This window comes from Melozone crissalis, unplaced genomic scaffold (genome assembly GCF_028551555.1).
Source record: "Melozone crissalis strain CALT ecotype California unplaced genomic scaffold, PUWL_Pcris_2 ptg000016l_1, whole genome shotgun sequence".
NCBI classification, from domain to species: domain Eukaryota; kingdom Metazoa; phylum Chordata; class Aves; order Passeriformes; family Passerellidae; genus Melozone; species Melozone crissalis.
The window spans coordinates 44,167,179-44,187,550 of NW_026535794.1; the positions used below are offsets into that span (position 1 = coordinate 44,167,179).

General features: G+C 37.0%; 1 protein-coding gene across 1 annotated transcript; it reads left to right on the top strand.

The window, feature by feature from the left end:
* The first annotated feature begins 1,442 nt into the window (after positions 1–1,442).
* LOC128935535 (prostatic acid phosphatase-like) lies at positions 1,443–19,909 on the top strand. Its single transcript, XM_054273948.1, has 11 exons — positions 1,443–1,556; positions 7,261–7,356; positions 9,119–9,205; positions 10,088–10,240; positions 12,772–12,870; positions 13,673–13,777; positions 14,865–14,997; positions 16,393–16,475; positions 18,159–18,265; positions 18,830–18,999; positions 19,791–19,909. The coding sequence occupies exons 1-11, from the start codon at positions 1,443–1,445 to the stop codon at positions 19,907–19,909; spliced, it is 1,266 nt and encodes a 421-aa protein (XP_054129923.1).
* The last annotated feature ends 463 nt before the right edge of the window (positions 19,910–20,372 follow it).

Consider the following 20,372-nt stretch of genomic DNA (forward strand, 5'->3'; position numbering starts at 1 on the left):
TAAGACATCCATTTTTGAGTTTTGAGACATATGAAAGTAGTCTGAGAGTCTGTTTTATGACCTAAACTCTTAAATAATGGAGCTTATGTTTGTTTTCAGAAAGACAACATATTATTTATTTATGAAGTATAGATAACTCTCATGCACCCATTGCATAGGCAAAAATCACACCAGGAGAGATCAAAAAGGAGGGTGGGGACATAACAATGGAGGAAGAAAGAAGTCCAACTGCTGAAAACTGGGAATGGACAGAGAAGACAGACAGGAAAGTTTGGGAGCTGTCATGCTCCTCCCATCTGGCCCCATCAATCAAAATGAATACATAAACACATTCACACATCTCAGAGGAGAGAATACCTGAGGCTTAGTGGGCTTTAGGGCCTTAAAGATGGAATTTCTGGTAAATGGTGAAGCAGAAATTGTAGAAAATGCTGCTGCAGAGAGCTCAGCAGTAGACCCTGAGACAGGTTTGGGTATGGTAGGAATGGAATGACAATACACAAAGAAACTAAAGTTTTAGCACTTAAAGAACTGTACTTATAGTTCTCTGCAAACTAATTCATTACTCAAAAAGTGCTTATGAAATCAAGTCTACAGGTATCATTCTTCTTATTTTATAGAGAGGAAGTCAGGAGAGACAAGCTGAGCAATCTCCTCAAAACCACTGAGCTACTGTCAGAAACAGTGCTATTAATCAGTAATAATAAAAATGTGAGATCCAGGACTTGTTCACTAGAAATTTCTTAAAGATTTGAGGCCAAAAAAGATCTTGACATAAGCAGTTCCAAAGGGGAAGTATAGGAATACTCCAAAGGAAAATAAAAATAACACACACAAAGTGAAGAGCAAATAACTGCCCAGCAAGGATTTTAAATAACATATTTTGTTGCAAAATCTATTCTAGTATTTAATCTGAGGGACTGGCAATTTAAAACAACATGAAATGTTGTTTTAAAATAATTATTCTGATTTTACAAAGATAGTGTGGAAGAGGGAAAGAAAAAAAAAACTGAGGGGAAGGAAGCTGAAAAGTGGGCTAGCTGAGCAGCAAAGAGAAACAGTATTGCCTGGCTCGTGGTTCATCCTTGTGGCTATAGTTTGGAAAAATTCCAGGCACAGAAAAGTCAAAACAGAACAGGTAGGTTGAAACACCAGCAATGCTTAGCAATTCCATTGTATCTTAACTTCATCCTCACACTCCAAAAGAAAAAAAATATTACAGGAAAAAAAAGGAACTGAATTATTATTTGATTAAAAAGAATGTAAACAGTAATTTGAAAACAAAGGGCGATGCAATTTGTTGCGTAGTCACACAACATTCCTCTTGGATTTGAAATGCACCAGCGGCAGTTCCGCCCCTTCTGAAGGTACAGCCTGACATCTCACAGTTGAGCCTGAGCAGCTGCTGGAGCTACAAAGTCTCTTTTTCCTCTCCTGTCAGGATGGGTGTGATACGGCTTCCCAACTTGTCTAGGATCCTGTGTTTTTCTTTTCACATTATTCTCATTCTGCTTCAACAGACCACTGCAGCACGAGAACTGAAGTTTGTGGTTGTAGTAAGTAGATTTGTTGTCTGTTTTGTTGTGGGGATTACAGGGACAGAATTACATGTCTGTTGAATCAGACAAGGTGTACAGTTTCTTTGCTTGTGTTCAAACTTAGAAATAAGTACTGCTGCCCTTCTGCTTACTGAGTTTAAAGACCTCACCTAAAGAAAGATAAAAATGTCTGTGGTTCTTAGAATTTTAATCTCCTAATCTTCCTAATTATTTCATCTCCTAATCTCCTAATTATTGTTTCAAGATAACTGACTTTGTGGTAGATGCATAGTGCAGAGGAATTAAGAGATGCAAAGTCCACATTTACCTATTCTTCCTCAATTTAACTGATACTCCAATGCATAGTGTTAGAGCTGGTGATTATGGACTACCTCTTCTATGCTTGGAAGCTGAAGCTTATCATGTTACAGAAGTTACCACACATAAACACACAAAATAAATATTTTCCATTTCATAATAACTGAATTGTCACAGCAGTACACTGAGAAACTAAATAGACAGGTGTTTTTAAGTGGAGATTTGAGAGACATGTTGTATTAACTTCAGTTAGGCTGAAAACAAACTGTAATAATTCTTTTGCTGGGCCATTTCTCATATCAAAGTAGCTAAACACTACTTCAATGTCACTTTCCCAAATACCTCTAGAAAAAGAGACATTGATTCAATGTAATACTTTGGATTACAAAGGTTGAACAATGGTCCTTTTTCACCTTTTTTTTTTAATAAAAGGTATAATGATAAAGAATAGTTAGTATAAAGGAATATTTTCTGTACAAGGTTGAGGAGTTTGGAATGAACTTTTATAAATAGGCAATTGAAGATCTTCTCCTTCAGCCCTTCCCTATTTGAGACATTATGTGTGCAGAAGTACTCTATCCAAAACATATCTTTTGGCTCCAGGTAGATTACTCCATGTATAGCCACATTGGGTGCATTGTGCATGCACAGCTTGGAGGAAGGCCAGAGTGCACAGGAAAAACCAGTTCCTGCTCCTGCTGAGACACCACACATAGCAGGGACCTGACGCTAATTCCAGTAACATTCTGTATACAGAAATATACTTGCATGTTTTTTCCAATGGTAACAGGGAGAACTGGATGAAAACAGGTAGACAGCAAGTCTTGGATCATTAACTCTTTGAAAGGGATGAGATTTTTATTGAATTCCTAAAATCATCTGCTTACCATAACTGTGCTTACCATAACCTGACAAAAAAAAAAAACAAAAACAAAAACAAAACAAAACAAAGCAAAACAAAACCACAATAAATAGTAGGTAAATTTCATTTAGGTTGTCTTCCTTTTAGTCCTGTTACTTTTGCTTAGGCTGACCAATCACATAAAATGTTACAATGGGCTTAATATTATCACAATATACTTCTTTTTTCTCAAGGCATGGTTTATGTATGCTGATTGAATTTTCATAGAAACAGAATTGCTAGTATAAATATACAGCATAGGAATTGACCCCGTCAGTGAATATACCACTGATATAATGGGATATAATGAGGGTATTGCTACAGTCAGGTAAATCTGAAAGGCATCTTTCTGACATAATTCAACAGACATTGTCCAGCTGTTCTATAAGTTACTGGTTTCACCTGGGAGTATTATTGCAGTGTGAAAATTGTCATAATGATTTTTTAAAATTTCCGTAGCAGAACTGCACAATATAAAATACATCTGCAGTGGTGAAGAAATATGGATAAATGTTAACTTTTTTTCACTTCTAGAATTGTACTATTCCTGGGAAGGTGTCTCACTCTCTCCTCACAACTTCCAACTTTGTGCTGACTTTGTGCATTTTGACTATTGGCCACAAGTCCTGTTCTCTGAAAAGCTCTACTTCAAGCCAATTTGTCAAAATGCTTTTTAAATTTCTTTGCTTACATGTAAACATTAGCTTTCACCACAACTCTTGTGCAATGAATTTAAGATTAAAGGCAGAATTTAAATTTAAAAATATAAACTTTAAAGAAAAAAATAGGAAATATGTAGGACAATCAGGCACCCAAGTAGAAATGAAGTACTGATTTATTGGCTCTGTTTAAAGAAGTTCTGACCTGAACCTTCTGCCTCTACACACACACACATTTCATCTGTCATATATACAAAGAGGTGTGGTTTCTGAGGCACTGTGGTTTCATCATGTTTTTCTTCTTGTAACTCAGGATAGGAAGCGTTGACTGAGCATGTTATCTCTGAGCGTGATTTCTCTAATCAAGCCAAGCCATCTGAAATCTTGACTAAACATGCTCAGTACTTCTACATCTGGTTTCCCTGAACTGGCAGCATGATGGTTTCACTTCACTTTTGTTTCTCCCTTCCTATTCCTGGCTTCAAAGTAACAGATCTTTTTGTCTGAAGTTAAGTCTGTCAATAAAAGTGTCTGTAAGATCACTCAGAGACAGATACTTCACTGTAATTCATGGCATTTCTAAATGAAGATGCTTTATATATAGATATAGATATATAGATAGATACTACACAGGCCATATTCTCAGTGCACCCCTGCCCTGCACCAGATTGTCTCCAACATTATTTTTCACCTGACAACAATGGAAGCAAATGCTGGCCAAAGTCTGACTCATGTGACCATTTTCATATGAAGTGATCATGCTCACAAAGTTACCACGAGTGAATGATGAACCCAGACACCAAATCAGATTCAAGCTGTAGCAGAGTGGAAGGAGAGGGCAATTAATTTGATAATTATTCACCTATTGCTTTTGAGAACTGAAGTGAAGCACTTCAAAAGGAGTGCCAAAATCAATATACCAAACAGATCTGCTTTGCTCCTCTTGTGTACATTCCCCTTACCATTGCCTCCTTCTTGATTTCTGGAGTCTTTTCACTTTCAATGATGCTTCCTTGCTCCTCTTCTCTCATTCTACCATGTTTTGTGTCTCCTGAAAGGTCAGGAAGGCAATCTGTTGGTCAGGAGTAATAAATGCTGCAACACACATATTTTTAAATTAATTTGATAAATCAAATGATTTTTTTAAAAGGTTGAAACTATGAGTGTTGAGAAACTCATATTGATGAGTAAGGTATGATCTGTAGGGATACACTTTCTTTTCCGATCAGGTGTTCTAATGAAAAAAACAGTTTCAAATTTTAGAAAAAGTCTCCTAAGATGAAGCTGAGAGTGAATGAATTAGTCTTTCAGGTTAAGAGGTTGTTCATATGGTCATTGTTTCATTTGCAGCTGAAGCAAGGTCATTTTCAGAAGTAGCAAGGAGGTTTGAGCACATACAAAAACCAGTTGGCTAAGAAGCTTTATCCCTGAATTCCTAAAAACAGGGTTCTGCTTTTTTAAGTGTTTGTTCCCCTCTTGCTGCTTCCAGCTTAGTGTTCATACCATATTTATGTGACACTGTGCAATGAAGGTGCAGAAATATGAACAAGGATCTCATTTTTTATTTCCTCTTTTGTGTGGACTTAAAGGAACTAAGCTTCTTTTTAGAAGAGCACACCTCCACTCCTTCAAATTCTTAAGGTTACAAAGAAATAAAACACTTTTCTTTACATCTCCTGCTCATATATACCTTTGATCTTGATCTTTCTGCACACTAATTTCTATTCAGAAAAAATGCTGTTCTGATTTATCGAAAGCTTTATGGGTTGACTGTTGTGACACACTCAGGGTTAGGCAGAACACTGAACATGAAACATCACAAACCAGTATTTAAAATCTAACACATTGTCAGTAATTTATCTCTACTAAAAAGGGCATATTTATCACCAAGTGTTGATCTATTGTTAACTATTGCCTAAAATATACATAAAAATTAGTCATTTAAACACAGCAGTCAGTTTGAACAATTGTCAATTACCTATAAAAATGCTTTGCTGTGAAGCTGGATAATTGCAGCTGGATAGATGCAGCCATGTTGTGATTGGGAATTTACCCTTCACTCTTGACACAGGTACCAGCTTGTCCAAAAAAACTAATAAATCCTACCTGACACCTATGTACATCAGCATAAGGAAATGAGCAGTAGTACAAAAGTCCTTATCACTCATTTTTCTTGCACTCAGCTCAATCAGCCACCAGACAATGTAACTTATTCTCCTGCTCACTACAAGTGCACTGAGAAATTGTTATAAAGAACCAACTGAGATTCCAAATTATAACAAATGAGATTTAAAGAGGATTAAAAATTGCACAGAAAAGGAAAAAAACCAAAACAACAAACTTGATAATGAGGGTGAAGACCCTCCTCAATTTGCTGCAAAATATTCATTTTAGGTTGGCCACATAGTGTAATTAAACTGGCAAAACAAAAAACATAATAAGCAGTCTTCTACATGTTCTAATGGTAACTTATACTCCAGCAAACTTTGTTGTCTATTGTAGAAACAGAGGGAGAAATCCAATTATATTTGCCTTTAATGGACAGTATTTTCCATCTCTGCAGTACCTGCTCCAGCACAGGTTCATGTGCATTACTAGAGAAGACTGATGGAAAGGGTGTGTGCTGTAATTAAAACATTCAGTCACACCACTGGTGTTTACTTTGAAAAATATAAACGTGAACCACCTCCCAGTGGGAGTGGCAAACAAACTAGTGTGATCAACCTTCTCTCATGTTTGGGCAAGAGTGATGTGGCTTAATGACGCAATGGAGAGTATTAATTATAAACAAGTTAAGTACCACTGAGGTATTAGGGCATAAATATCATTTTATTAACAAATATACCATGCTGCTACATTGTCATTTTTTTGTGCTAAGTCAGGAAAGAAGTTGGTGATGGGAACATTGATAAGCAAAGGTAATTTTTCCAACAATTTGGGTCAGCATCCTGGAAGGTTGTCTGGAGCCCTGTGAATTTGTATTTCAGCATTTTGTTTCACATGAAACTTCTGTGGACTTAATTTTTCTAAGCCCACGCAGCATATGCTGTGGGGGGGATAATTTAGTTTTTCAGAACCATTTAATCTAGGGCTGTAATTTCCTTTGTATGCTGGAATAAAAATACAAAAAGGTTCATTTAATTTTTCTGCTTAAAAATCATATGATTGAAGGCATCACACTAATACTCAGCATGCTGGACCGTTCAGGATAGTAAAGCAACCAGTGTCTTTGCTCTCACTGAATTTGATAGAGATAAAATCCTAAAGACTTTAAAAAATATTTTATATTTGCATGTAAAAGTACTAATAAAGTATTAATTAAGGCAACAATGTAAATGTTTATACTCTTTTATCTTTATATTTTAGGATGATTGAGAAATTGAGCATAAGATCCATGTGGACATAGAATTACTTTTAAATATACTGCTATGAAAAAAAGGTTACCAAAAACATTTCAAGTGTCTATGACAAAGTAATTAAATACTAATCTAAGCAAATCAGTAACTGGCTTAATATTCACAGGAACTGAGTTTCCAAAATTCAGGCATATTTCCTGTCTAGATGCCTAGCTGTGAATACAATCCCAACATTAACATCCTGGGTGATTAATGTTCTAGAAGGAAGAATCATCAGGCTTATGCCCACTTAATTCTAATAAAATTATACATAATCTTGATTTTAAAGAATATATTCACATCCTACTTGACCAGGTTTCTGCAGACTCTCCAACATTTTCATTTGAAAAATTACACTGGAAGTATAATATATGCTTCACTTCTATTTAGATAAGAAAGGAGTGTTAACAGTAATGAACTCAAGGGGTTTTTATTGCTTACATTGTCAGCTTTTCCGACACGGTGACCGAACACCAATTGTGAACTTTCCAACTGATCTACACAAAGAAAGTGAATGGCCCCAGGGATTTGGACAGCTCACCAAGGTATGTTAACTTTCTTAGAAGAACTCAAAAATGCTATTGAAAGAGGAAGTGGGAAGATATTTTTTGTGTGTGTGTGTCTAAAAACCATTAGCAAAAATCCCAGGTTCTGATAGTTGCTATTAGCAAATACCAATACCAGTAACTCTCAAACATTTTTGCAATATTATTCATTTAGCTATTATTAAATTGAAATCTTGTTCATCATAGCTTTATAATTACCTTCCTAAAAGCAACAACTTCATGATAGTGTGTCTGCTTTCAAAAAAATTGCAAGTTTAAACACTGTACTGTTAACATTGATGAAGTTCTAATGACCATTAAGTACTGAGCCCTGTGAAAGGGCAATGACACAACAAGTCCACATCTCATCCTTGGACTGACAACCACCAATTCACAAAACAAGAGAAGACTTGCAGGAGAAGGTCGCCTCTGGGGACAATGTGTCTTCCAACAAGGCCACTTGCAGTTCAGAGTTTCACTAGGATGCACTGAACCTACTTGCTGCTCTGGCATTTTAACATCAAGCCTTAGCTCTTTGACTACTTGACATATGAAGCTCTGGAGCAAAAGGAAGCTAATGCATTTCTTAATAACATTTTGTCATGTTGCAGAAGTATGAAACAGAGACAGTTCAGTGTTTAAAGTTTGAAGGGGGCTTGAAAGATCCATAAAATTCACACACTGAGTTCAGCTCAGGATTTAGAAATAAACAACAGAAAAGACAGCGTGCAAAGTAAAACAACTGCAGGCACACCAAAGCAAAGACAGAAAAATGCTACTTAAGGCATGAAATATAAGCCAAAAATGTATAAGGCTGGACAAATAACAGAGCAATGACAATGATAAATACTAGGCTGTCAATCATCCTCTCTCAGCTGTCACTAAATGACATACATTGTAAAGGACAATGTTGATTGGTGTCTACAGACCTACAGCACTGTGATAATAGTATTTGTACAGAGTCAGGGGCATTGCCTTTCTGTAGCAGATATTGCAATCTTAGCACTTCAGCACATAAAACTTCTTCATAAATAAAAGTGAACATTTCTATTAAAAATTCTAGATCACCTGCAACATACACAGTTCTGGTTTTGGCTGAGAGAGCTGGGACAGGGCTCTGTTTTGTGCTGAAAACAGTGCTGATAACACAGGGATGTTTTTGTTACTGCTGAGCAGGGCTTACACAGATTCAAGGGCTTTTCTGCTTCTTGTACCACCCTTAGTTTGTCTGGGGGGGCACAAGAAGTAGGGAGGGGACACAGCTGGGGCAGCAGGTCTCCACTGACAAAAGAGATATACTGTACCATATGATGCCATGCTCAGCATATAAAACTGGGTGGAGAAAAAGGAAGGGGCAGACATTCAGCTTGATGTCATTTGTTTTCCCAAGTAACTGGGATGGGGCTCTGCTTTCCTGGAGGCCTAACACCTTCCAGTCCATGGGAAGTGGTAAAAAATTCCTTGTTCTGCTTTGATGGCATGTATGGCTTTTGCTTTTCATATCAAACTGTCTTCAAACCCTGGAGTTTTCTCACTTTTACTCTTCTGATACTCTCCCCAGTTTCACCAGGAGTGAATGAGAGAGCAGTTGTGTGATGTTCAGTTGCCAGCTGGGGTTAAACCACAATAACTGTACGTTACACAAACAGTTAATGATTACTTAAAAGGTGATAGCTGAAGACAAAGATAAAAAAAAACCACTTTTACACTAAAAGTCTCTAGTCACCTTAATCTAGTAGTTACCCATATGCTTGCCTTACAGACTGGAATGCAGCAGCTATTTGAACTTGGACAGTACATGAGGAAACGATATTCCAGCTTCTTGAACAGCACATACAACAGGCAAGAGGTATAGAGCAGATCTGTCTGCAGCATATTTCTCTGGCATAGCAGAACTATGGACTTAAAAAAGCACATTATCATACTCATTTCATTAATGGAGAAATTCAGGTAATAGAAGAACCTTTTTGAAATACAGACTTATGTCAAGGTAAACACAGAATAATGTCTATTTTTGAGCTCTTACATTCTGTTTGGGTCTTTCACAACCTAATTTTCCCAAACTGAACAGCTCCATGATGAATGACTTGGGAATTTTTCAACAGACTAAGACAAGAATGGTCACGGCACAGATAAATGCTTCTCCAGTCATGTGATGAGCCATGCTTACACACTTCCTCCTGTAACAGCTCTTTGGATGTGCTTATCATACAGTACAGATCCATTGTGGGGAAGATACCTCTAACATTTTGGTCTCTTTAGGAGGCATGCATAATGGGAGGGCATGACATACCTTTGCTATGCTTCCAAGAGAAGTTTATGGTTTTGAGTGCTTTAACATTCCTGATCACTGATAGACCATAGAATCATTTAGGTGGGAAAAGATCTTTATGAATTTCAAGTCCAATTGTTAACCTGTCCACCAATAAATCATATATATCAATGTTAAGACTGAGAAAAATAAGATAGAAAACATCCTTCTTTGAAATCAAGTTTTCCTATTCTTTCAGTTCAATCTGGAGGTTAGATTCCAAATTAAAAGATGCCTTGAAAATTCCATTTGTGAAACTGAAGTAGGGCCCTGGAAAGCTGAGTTAAATTTTCACTGTTTTGACTTTATGCAAAAATATAACACTAAAAACAGGAAGTCACTATCGACAACTTGGGTAAAATTTCCCTAATATCTTATAGTTTCCATTTTATCTTTAATTCTTTGCCATTCTATTTTCAGTTTTACATCCAAAGTACAGATTATGATCGCACCATTATGAGTGCCCAGTCATACCTTTCTGGCCTCTTTCCACCAACTAGCAGCCAAATTTGGAACCCTGATCTCCTCTGGCAACCCATTCCAGTCCACATTTTTCATAAAACAGCAGAGCAGGTGAGTACTGGCTAGAAGCATTCTATAAAGTCCTAATCTTTCACAGAAGCAAAAGAACAGAAAAAAGGAAAATAGCAAAAAATAATTTTTAATCTTTTTTGAGTTCAATATAATAGAAAATATCAAATGCAGCTACTGGCTGACAAGCATGTCATAGGTCAATTGTAACAGCTTCATGAAAATCCTCCTTCCATAGTTGCAGAACACCTGAATTACCACACACACTACCATTTTCTCCGAGGTTATTTCTTCTGACCAGAACACTTTTGGACAATATTCTAGGGAAGTTGCCTTAAATCTTTACAGGAAAGAAGTGCTTTTCTAAACACCACTCAAGTAGGCCAATCTTGTCTCTTTGGCAATTTTTTTTCCATAGTTTATTCAAGGAATTGAATTTCCACCAGCCACTGTAATGACCTCAAAATTATTACCTTCCTATTCTGGTAGCACTTAGGCATTCTAATTACAGACAAGGGCTCTTTTATGCTCAGTGCTATAGAAACATTTAATGAAACCCTAGAACTTCTCTTGCAGATCATAAGGGTATACCTACCTGAATAATATGTCCTGTAGAAGTTTTACTTCATGCAGCTCACTCTGGCTGACTCAGGTTTAGATTTTAATTTCACTTGCTCTTGTGACAAGCACTGTGTAAGGAACAGTGTGGCCAACAAGGATAAAAAGTTTGTGAGTGTAAAAACAGAAAGCCTCATTTACTTCTGGCTTTGAGGACTTTGAGAAGCTGACTTTAAGGAAATTTGTACAAACCACCTATTACTTAACTGCCCATCACCAACATCAGGCCATGGACTCACTCATTAGGGGGCTGCCACACCTCTCTCCCTTTGATGTTGCTCCATTCTTAGAGCCCATGTTTGAAAACAGGTACAGGGAGAAAGAGTTCCCACAAACTGGATTAGGCAAGTGTGATTCAGCCAGAAACTTAACCCTGTTCCTAAACAGAAAAGAACACTGTCATTGTTATTTAAATACAGGACACCAGAGGAAGTCCTTTCACCAGAAGACAAGAAAAACATCAGGGTGGTTAGAGTTTTGGCTATATAATACCTCAAAGCCCTTAGGGGAATCATAGTGCAATGAAACAACCTGTTTGAGGAAGGGAAGCTCATTTGTAGGAGTCTCTAGTGCCTCATCATTTCTGTGGCTGCTTCAGGAGAGAGTACAGATGCTTCCATCAAACACACCTCTGCAGCAGCACAAAATGCCTTTTATCATGCAAACCACCTGGAAAAAAAACATTGTTCTCTTGTTAAACCAAGCAGATGTTTGAAGGGATGTTCAAGCCCCAAGCAATACAAAGTGGGAAACTGGAGCCAGGTACAGTTCTATAAAAAAACCATAATCGCAGTTTATTTTTAAGCTGCTGAGATCTATCAAGACTTGACAGGCAACAGTACTGAGTACTGCTTAATGAAGCCAAAGGCAGTGGCTTAATTAATAACACCTAGAGAGGGATAATTAAGACAAACAGCAAGAAAAACATTTATATTGTGTAATTAAACAACATTCCCCAGTCTCACATTGCAACTCTGAGCTTTCATCCTCAGTGTGCTGCTGTTACAGAAAAATTGCATCCTTGGTAACCTATTCAAGTGAAAGTGGGCTAGGGTCAGTTGGTGGATGCTGCCAATGTCCCACTGGAGACATGCTGGAAGTGCAGTCTGTAAATGCTACAGGATAATACTAGTGCTGGGTCAAAACTGCTCTAGTGATGTGACATAAAATGCTGAACCAGCACAAGCTTGTTTTGCTCACCATGGCTTTTCACTGACATTTTATGCTGTATTAGATATCATTTGTCTTTGTGCAATTGATATAAACCTTATTTGCCAGAGCTCAGGGTTTGAAGCATGCATGCATTTACGTGCTGTTCAGATCAAATATGTGTTATCATGTGATCTTGTAAAGCACACACTTGGAGTATGTAAAAGTGAACCAGTTCCCTAAAGAAGAACAGAGCCCTTAGCCCCATAGCTTTTTGATATTTCAGGAGAACAATCTGTCACTCTTGTTTTAAGTTCTGTCTATTAAGCAGTACTTAAAATGCTTACCATAATCCACTGGTTATCTCCAAAGAGATGAGACCTGGATGTGTAGATGGAGAAGCAGTTCAGGTTCCAGTACCACGTGGAGTTAAGTTACAGCTGAGGGAATGCAGAAAATGAGAGGGGAAATTGTAGCTTTTTAAAATTTTTGATCACGGACCCTGACCCATTTCTCAAAGCAACCCCTTGACAGACATGTGCCATTTCTTTCTGCCAAAATCAGTTAAATTAAGAGAAATCAAGCTATCACAGAAACAAGTAGCCATTGAAAAGTCAAGTTACCCCAGTCTACTCACTGTGTTAACTGAGTTAATTATTAAGGTACCAAAACAAACAATTATTGAGTAGGTCTAACACAACCATGAATCTGTCTAAAAATATTACACCATTAATCTCAGCAACAGAAAAAACAGAGGGGTGTCGATAATTTTAGAACTATTCTAAGTTTCCCTTTTCATGTTTCAGAGGCTGAACTTCCCTCTGCCCAACTGTCCCCGTTTTGATGAACTCCAGCATGAAACACAAACATCTAAAGAATTTCAAAGTAGAATACAACCATACACGGTAAGAGGAAAAACAAACAAACAAAAATCTAAACAAACCCAAGATGTGATAAAAAGGAAGGTAACGAAGTTGCAGAAGTTATGGAATTGCACTTTTTCTTTTGTTAAAATGCAAAAACAAATTGAAAAAAAATTAAACCCCTGTTTAGGTAAGGTCACCAGGTCACCATTGGGTCAGAGATGACAGAGTCACATCAGAAGGCAAAGTGGCAGAAGCCCTGATTTTACTGAAACAGCATCTTTTATACACTGGTCTGATACAGGTGGACCTGATTGGTCATTTAATCAATACATTTCAGATGACTGGCTAATTAACAAGACATCCATTTGTAAACAACCTTATGGGCCAAACAGCTTATTACAAAACACCAGGTGCAGATTGTTTAGAATTCTTTCTCTCCAGCTCCCTGAAGTTTCCCAGACCAATTCATGGGAAAGCTTATCTAGCTTTCTCCATCTCTGACGAGACTATTGCATCCCCAAGGCTAGATATCAGAGAAAGGTTCTTCACCCAGATGGTGTTGGGCACTGAACAGGCTCCCCAGGGCAGTGGTCACAGCACCAGCCTGAAGGAGTTCAAGAAGGATTTGAACAATGATCTCAAGCACATGGAGCAATTCTTAGGAATGTCCTGTGCAGGGCCAGGAGTTGGACTAAATGATCCTTATGGGTCCTTTCAAACCCAGCTTATTCTTTAATTCTGTGAAAATTCTGTGAAAGGGTTGAGTGTTAGTGAATCTAACTGCATGTATGTTCCATGTGTATTGAGCAGTTGTGGCATATTCTTCACTTTTTCCCCACAGGATTTTTTGCAAACAATGGCAGTTAACACAGGGCTTGAACTAAATCACCTTAAAATACTGGACAATTTCCAGCTGTGGAATACATATGACACTCTTCATTGTGAGGTAATAATATGACACTCTAAATTGTGAGGTAGTAATATGACACTCTACATTGTGAGGTAATAATAGATGTTGGGGCAGAATATAACTCCAACTTTGGGTTTCAATTAAACCATGGCAATGAGTTTTCACAGGAATTAGTTGTATTTTCTCCTACTTTTTTTGTTTGTTTGTTTTTTGGGATTTTTTTGTTTTGGTTTGGTTTTGGGGTTTGTTTGTTTTTTGTTTTTTGAATCTAAGTTACATTTTAGTGCTTTGGTAAAAGATATCTGAAAAACATGGTCTACAGCTTGGGAGATTGTAATTTCCATTTCAGGTTTGAAGAACTGGTACCATTCCCATTATTTCCTTTTTCCCCTTCCCAATATGCTGCTATAGAATTATTCAGCATGATGGCTATAATAGATTTGTGATTTTTAACAGAGAAATTAAATTATTAGCGTTAAACTATTAAAAGGTAAACATCAAAACACTTATGATTTTGAACATGAGAGATCATGAAAGATCTATCAGTTAAAAATTTTTGAGACAGTGATTGCTATCAGTTAAAAAATGCCCGAATTGACAACAAACATGGGATAATTCCATTTGACCCTAGCCACTACCAGCAGTGCATGAAGGACTTTAAACATATCCTCTACAAACTGAGGTAATTAAACATGATACGACACTGTCACTGTTACATGACTGAAGAGTGACACTTGTCTCTAGTTGCCCAGTGATAGAACTGGCATGTGGACAACTACACGGAAAAGCAGAAAAAATTAGATATTTATAACGTGAAGACCCAGAGAAAGAAAGAGAAGAAGGTATATGTCTGCAATATTTCCCACCAAAAAAAGTGTCTCTATAGCAAGAACACATTATGGAATCTCCTTCATTTAGATGCTTCTGCTCTCCCCATTCACTCACTTCAGGCCAATCCCATTCCCACAAAATGTGTTTCAAGGCATGTTCTGGAGGAAAACCATATTGTGCAGAGAATTGCAGGACAGCCTCAGAAAGTCTAAACTAAGTAGTGTGAGTGTAGATGATAGGATGATGGAAACCAGTGAATTATAAACATGCTTTTGTTTTCCTTTATCACTAGGATATTCATAATTACACTCTCCCTGTATGGGCCACTAAAGATGTAATCAACAAGATGGAAAAACTGGCAGAATTGGCTTTACTCTCATTATTTGGCGTTTATAAAACAGAAGAGAAATCACGGCTACAAGGAGGTAAATCAAAAAATGCATAGCTTTAAGAAAGGAGGAGGTAATGCAAATTGTTGTCACTTCACTAATGCAAAATTATTCAAACAAACCCTTGATTTGAAACTATGGACATTGGATGCCATATTAAGTATTCAAATATGTGCTGAACATTGGCACTTGCATGGATAAAATACCACAAAAAGGCGTAAAAATTAATATCTTCATGTTTTCCAGAGTTTTAAAGGTATTAGGACTTTTTAGAAATATTATAGAAAACTAAGGGAATAAATCAGGCCCTCATGTTTATGATCATTACTTACCTTATAGTAGGTTAGATTTAGTTGTTTCTCCAACGCTTCTTCTAATTGTTTACTGTTGGTATTCTCCCTTTGATGTACTGGTTAAACACTGTGTCAAAACACAGGCAACATATTTGTAGCTCTCTGAGTGATATAAAGCTGCTCCAAAACAGTCTGATCAGAAGCTGAGAGATTCCAGTTATGTCTATACTGCAAGAACTACAAGAACTGGGAGCTCCTGCTTAGCTCCAAAATGGGGTCACATAGACTGTGCTGCACTTTCTGACACTACTTCAGGACACAACCTGGAATTTATCATATGATCCCCAGGTATCCATAAGCAGGAAATCCAAACAATTGAGTTAGAATATTTGCAGGCTGGAATAATGGAGGTTAGGCTTTCTAATGCATCTACTGTGCAGCCTAGATCTAGGTAAAGAATTATTAGCAGATCCATCACCTAGGCATGCACATCACGGGATCAAATATATAGCAATTACTGGCTCCAATCTGCAGTAAAGCCTATTAGCTGGCAGATGCCCATATCACATGGTCAGGACTATTTAATGTTCACTGGCATACCAGCTACATTCTCTTTCCTTAAAATTATATAAACTGTTCTTCAGGGAATTTCTGCTGCCCTCACCCATTGGTTTTAGAATACATTTGGGCTGGAGAAAAATAAAAGAGCTTTGGAAAAAGCAAAGAATCAATAACATGTAACATGTTGGAAGTAAATAGTTAAAATATTTCTTTGGCATGTAGATAGGAAGAGACTAACACAGTTGTCATTATTCCAACACTACAAAAAAAAAAAAAAAAAAAACCAAAGAATGGAGAGATCTCAGCATAACAGAACTAGGAGTGTCATTATCACCAGTTCTCAGGATGGTTCTAAATGATTTCCTGTGAATCCTGCTTTTTCACTTGACCTGGATGATGAATCATAATTTTCTCCTCTGTAATATCTTCTCTGTAGTTACAAAATTGCATTAAACTGAAAAATTAATATGAGGCCTGAGTAGATGTTATATTTGATACTCACATTATTTTGTCTTTTTTGTTTCCATTCAAGCATTATACCTTCATTTTCCACTTCCTTTTTTTCCATCTTTTTAAGGTGTCCTTGTGAATATTATTTTAAACAGTATTAAACAAGCTGCCAATTCTTCAAAACCAACAAAAATGGAAGTCTACTCTGCAGTGAGTATTTTCATCTTTCATAAATCTTGCTTTGATTTTATCAGTATTTAAGTTAAATGAAGGAATAATACACTACAGTTTAATTCAGATAAAAAGCTAAACACTAATCAGTACAAGAACACAGTATAGGCATGGATCTCACCTCAGTTTTATATTTATATTTTGGAAAAAAAACCCTATATATATTTTTTCCTTCATTATTCCTTCAACCCAATGGTGCAGTTTCTATTAGTTGCATCTTTCCTGAAGTGCTCCAAAGGTACTGGCAATAGCAGAACTTCAGCTGTGCCTCCAAATCTCTCTTCTGTGGGTTCTTTTTTATTACTGCTGTTATTAATTTATTTATTTTAGAGGGTGAAGAGGGCCACTTTCATCAGGCCAAGATCTGCTTAGCTCATCCATTATTCTGTCTCTAACAAGAGCCAAAGGCAGGGATGAATGTGAGAATAAAGACAGCATAGAGTGATAAAACCTTCCAGCAATCTGTGTTTTAGGGACTTCGTGAGACAGAATTTGTCCCTGTGTTTAGTCTCTCTTGACAGACTGTCTTCCATCACCTTGCCTAATTACTTTTTAAATTCATTTATACCTTTGGAATCTGCAACATCCTGTGACAATGACTTTGTGTTAAAAAGTACTCCTGGTTTTATTCATATTTTCTGGGTCTCTAATGAATTTAGTATTTTCTGTCACTCCTCTTCCATATTTCCTTTTCCAAGGAAGAGTCCTACTGTATTTAATCTTTTCTCCTATAGAAACTACTTGATACCTCATATCTTTCTCACTGTCCTTCCTACATGACTCCAGTACTACCATGTTCTTTTTGAAGAGGAAAGAGCAGTACATCAGGATTTTTCACTTCTGCTTTAATACCTTAAGTTCATGAATATTGTTATTTTTGAAATTGATCAGCCTGTAAAATTCCAGAACCTGAATATTAATTAAACCATAGCTGCTAGACTATAGTATAAATAGGTCTGGCAGATATATATATATGTGCCTAAAGATGCTTGCAAAATTTATGCACCAAAGTGTTTGGACTTCCTGCCTTCAGCTCCTCTTCCTATAATCCCTGCAAAAGCCAGGGGTAATGGGTAGATGAAGAAACTATATGTGGGTGGGTAACAGATCCCATAAAAATAGAAGCCAAACTGAGATTTTGTTGTATGAGTCTAAACAGAAGGAACAATAGAAAAAATCTGAAGTGGAAGAAAGGAGAATAATCTTTGAACACAACTATTTTGTCTGGCATACTACCTGAAAAAAAAAAGTACTTGTACCTTCACTTGAAATGCCCTAGATTATACTACTGCACACTGCCTTAATCTGACCTTGGAGCAAAAGACACTACCGAAGGAAGGAAAAGAGAAAATGGACTGAAAAAGTAGATTTATTACTCAAACCACATCTTGCTTTCCCTCAGTATTTGTCTCCAAAATCCTGCCAGATGGTGGAAGACACATACTGTAGCAACTCCTTGGAAATGCCTCCTGCTGTCTGTAGTAATCAGTTAACATGTTTTTCCCAATGGTGAATATATTGAACACATTTTTATGGTCAAATTTACACAGGTTTTCTTTTATCTTCATTTCCACTCCCTCTCTATTCTTATCTCATAACTCTGGATGAATGCTAGTTGACTTAATTGACTGTAAAGGATGGATTATTTTTTTTTTCCAATAGCATGACACCACAGTTGGGGCCCTCCAGATTGCTCTCAATATTTTCAATGGAAAACTGCCACCATATGCTGCTTGCCAGTTTTTTGAACTCTACCAAGAAAGCAATGGGCAAGTATCTTCTTATTGATGCAAGAAAGAGTGTTTAGAATTTGCTACCCTCTTCCCCAAAACCATTTTTCTCTCAAATATTGTGAGAAGATACAATTTTAATTTAAATAGATGCTTCATGAACAGCCCATAGGCACAAAGTCATATTAAAACTAGGGAAAATAACATTTTCTGGATGTATGCTTTGAAAGACAGGAAGAAGATATAAAACAAGCCTTGTGAGAGGGAAGAAAGTGGTAAAATAAATTTTCTTGATTCTCCAGATGATAGCAAGAACATTTCCAAGACATAACTCCCACAGTAAGCCAGTTGGCTTAAAAGAGCCCAGTGCTGGTACCATTCAAAGAGCCTGCAGAAAGACCTTTTCAGCTGTCTGTTGATCTGTGCAGTTAAATTAACAGCTTTGCCAAAGTAGGCTTTGCAGATGTCTTTCACAAAGCCTCCACTATTGGAGGACAGGTTCTAGAGTAGGATGTTAGAGCCTATTTCCAACATGCTGTCTCAAAGTAGGAAACCTTCTATTTCAGAACCTTTTTAAAAAAACTTTTCAATGTCGTTAATCAGGCAATATAGCATCGAAATGCATTATCGGAACGACACTTCAAAGAATCCTTATCTCCTCACTTTGCCAGGGTGCACCTCTTCTTGTCCACTTGAGAAGTTTGCTGAACTAGTTTCTCCTGTGATTACAGAAAACTGGTCAAAAGAATGTGGGAAGAAAGACAAAATGAAAGGTAGTGTAACAGTTCTGTGTTTTCCACATAAGACAAGGAGGCAGATATTTTATCAGTGGCTCCAAACTTTGTGCTTTCCACACAATCAATAGATTTCCCTTTAAGTGTGGGCCAGATTTACTATGGACAAGGAATGTCAGTAGAAATTAAATTAGCATATTCACAAAATGAGCTGCCTAAAGGCCGTGGTCAAAACTAGATCTCCAGTTGTTGAAAACATCAAAGAGAAGTACGGATGTCAGTGCTATACAAGCATCCCGTTCATGTTGGATACAGCAGACTTTCTGCAAATGCAAAGCAAGAATGGCTTGCAAATGCATGGCAAGATTTGTGCATCTGTATTTCTGCAGTTGTACTGAGTGCAGCTGGTCCATGATCTACTAACAGCTGAGAACTGATAACCTCTTCCTGCCTGAATATTATTTCTGGGAGGGAGGAGAAGAGCAAGGCAATACACATTACTTCTCAATAGTCCCGTTATTTCCCCTGTCCTGCAGATATTCACCATTCTGCTGATCCCTGATGAAACTATTTTTCTTTTTTCATTAACTACACATAGGCCCTCCTGCCCTATGGAAACATGGGAGCAGGATTCACCTATGCACAGGAAGCAATCTGCAAATTTCTAGGATTGAAGTATATGTTCTCATGTTGCATGTCAATAAATATGATCTTCCCAGAAATATTTCCACTGTACATATATATAATTAGACTGTTAGCTTTGCATATAAAATGGTATACATATATGCCTTTCATTAACTCCCTTTTCATTTATTTTTTGTTCTTCACAGATATTTTTATTGGATTTAATGTTGCTGTTGGCTTCTTGTCCCTTTTTAACCTTGTACTGCTCTACCTCCTTTATCATTATGGACGCTGCAGGAGCAGAAACAGCTACCAAGACATTTAAAGAGGAGGTAAAAAATGAAAGCGAGAGCAGCTAGACATCAAAGAATACTTGAAGTTGCTGATACTCATCAGTTTGCTCTGGTCAAAATAATCTCCAAAGCATATTCAATATACTTGAACAACTGAGGTATCTGTGGCCTAAAATTCTACACATCTGCAGTGAGATATACTGTAGAAATATGTTATTTCAGGAAATACTGGATGAATAGAATTACTCCAATTTATATCTTTATTCTACTACTACTATTAATCAATCTTATATCAACCAATGGGGTGAAGGAATGTTATTGCCTATGTTTATTTTATATCGCCTATTACCATTTAGCCCCCTGCTGCTCAACAAGCCTTTCTTCAAAACTACACTCTAATATTTACCTTACTTCCTATAAATGGCTATTTTGCTGATGCACAGGAAAATAGTTTTAGTGAGCAGAAGTTGCATTACTGTATGAAAAAGACTCATA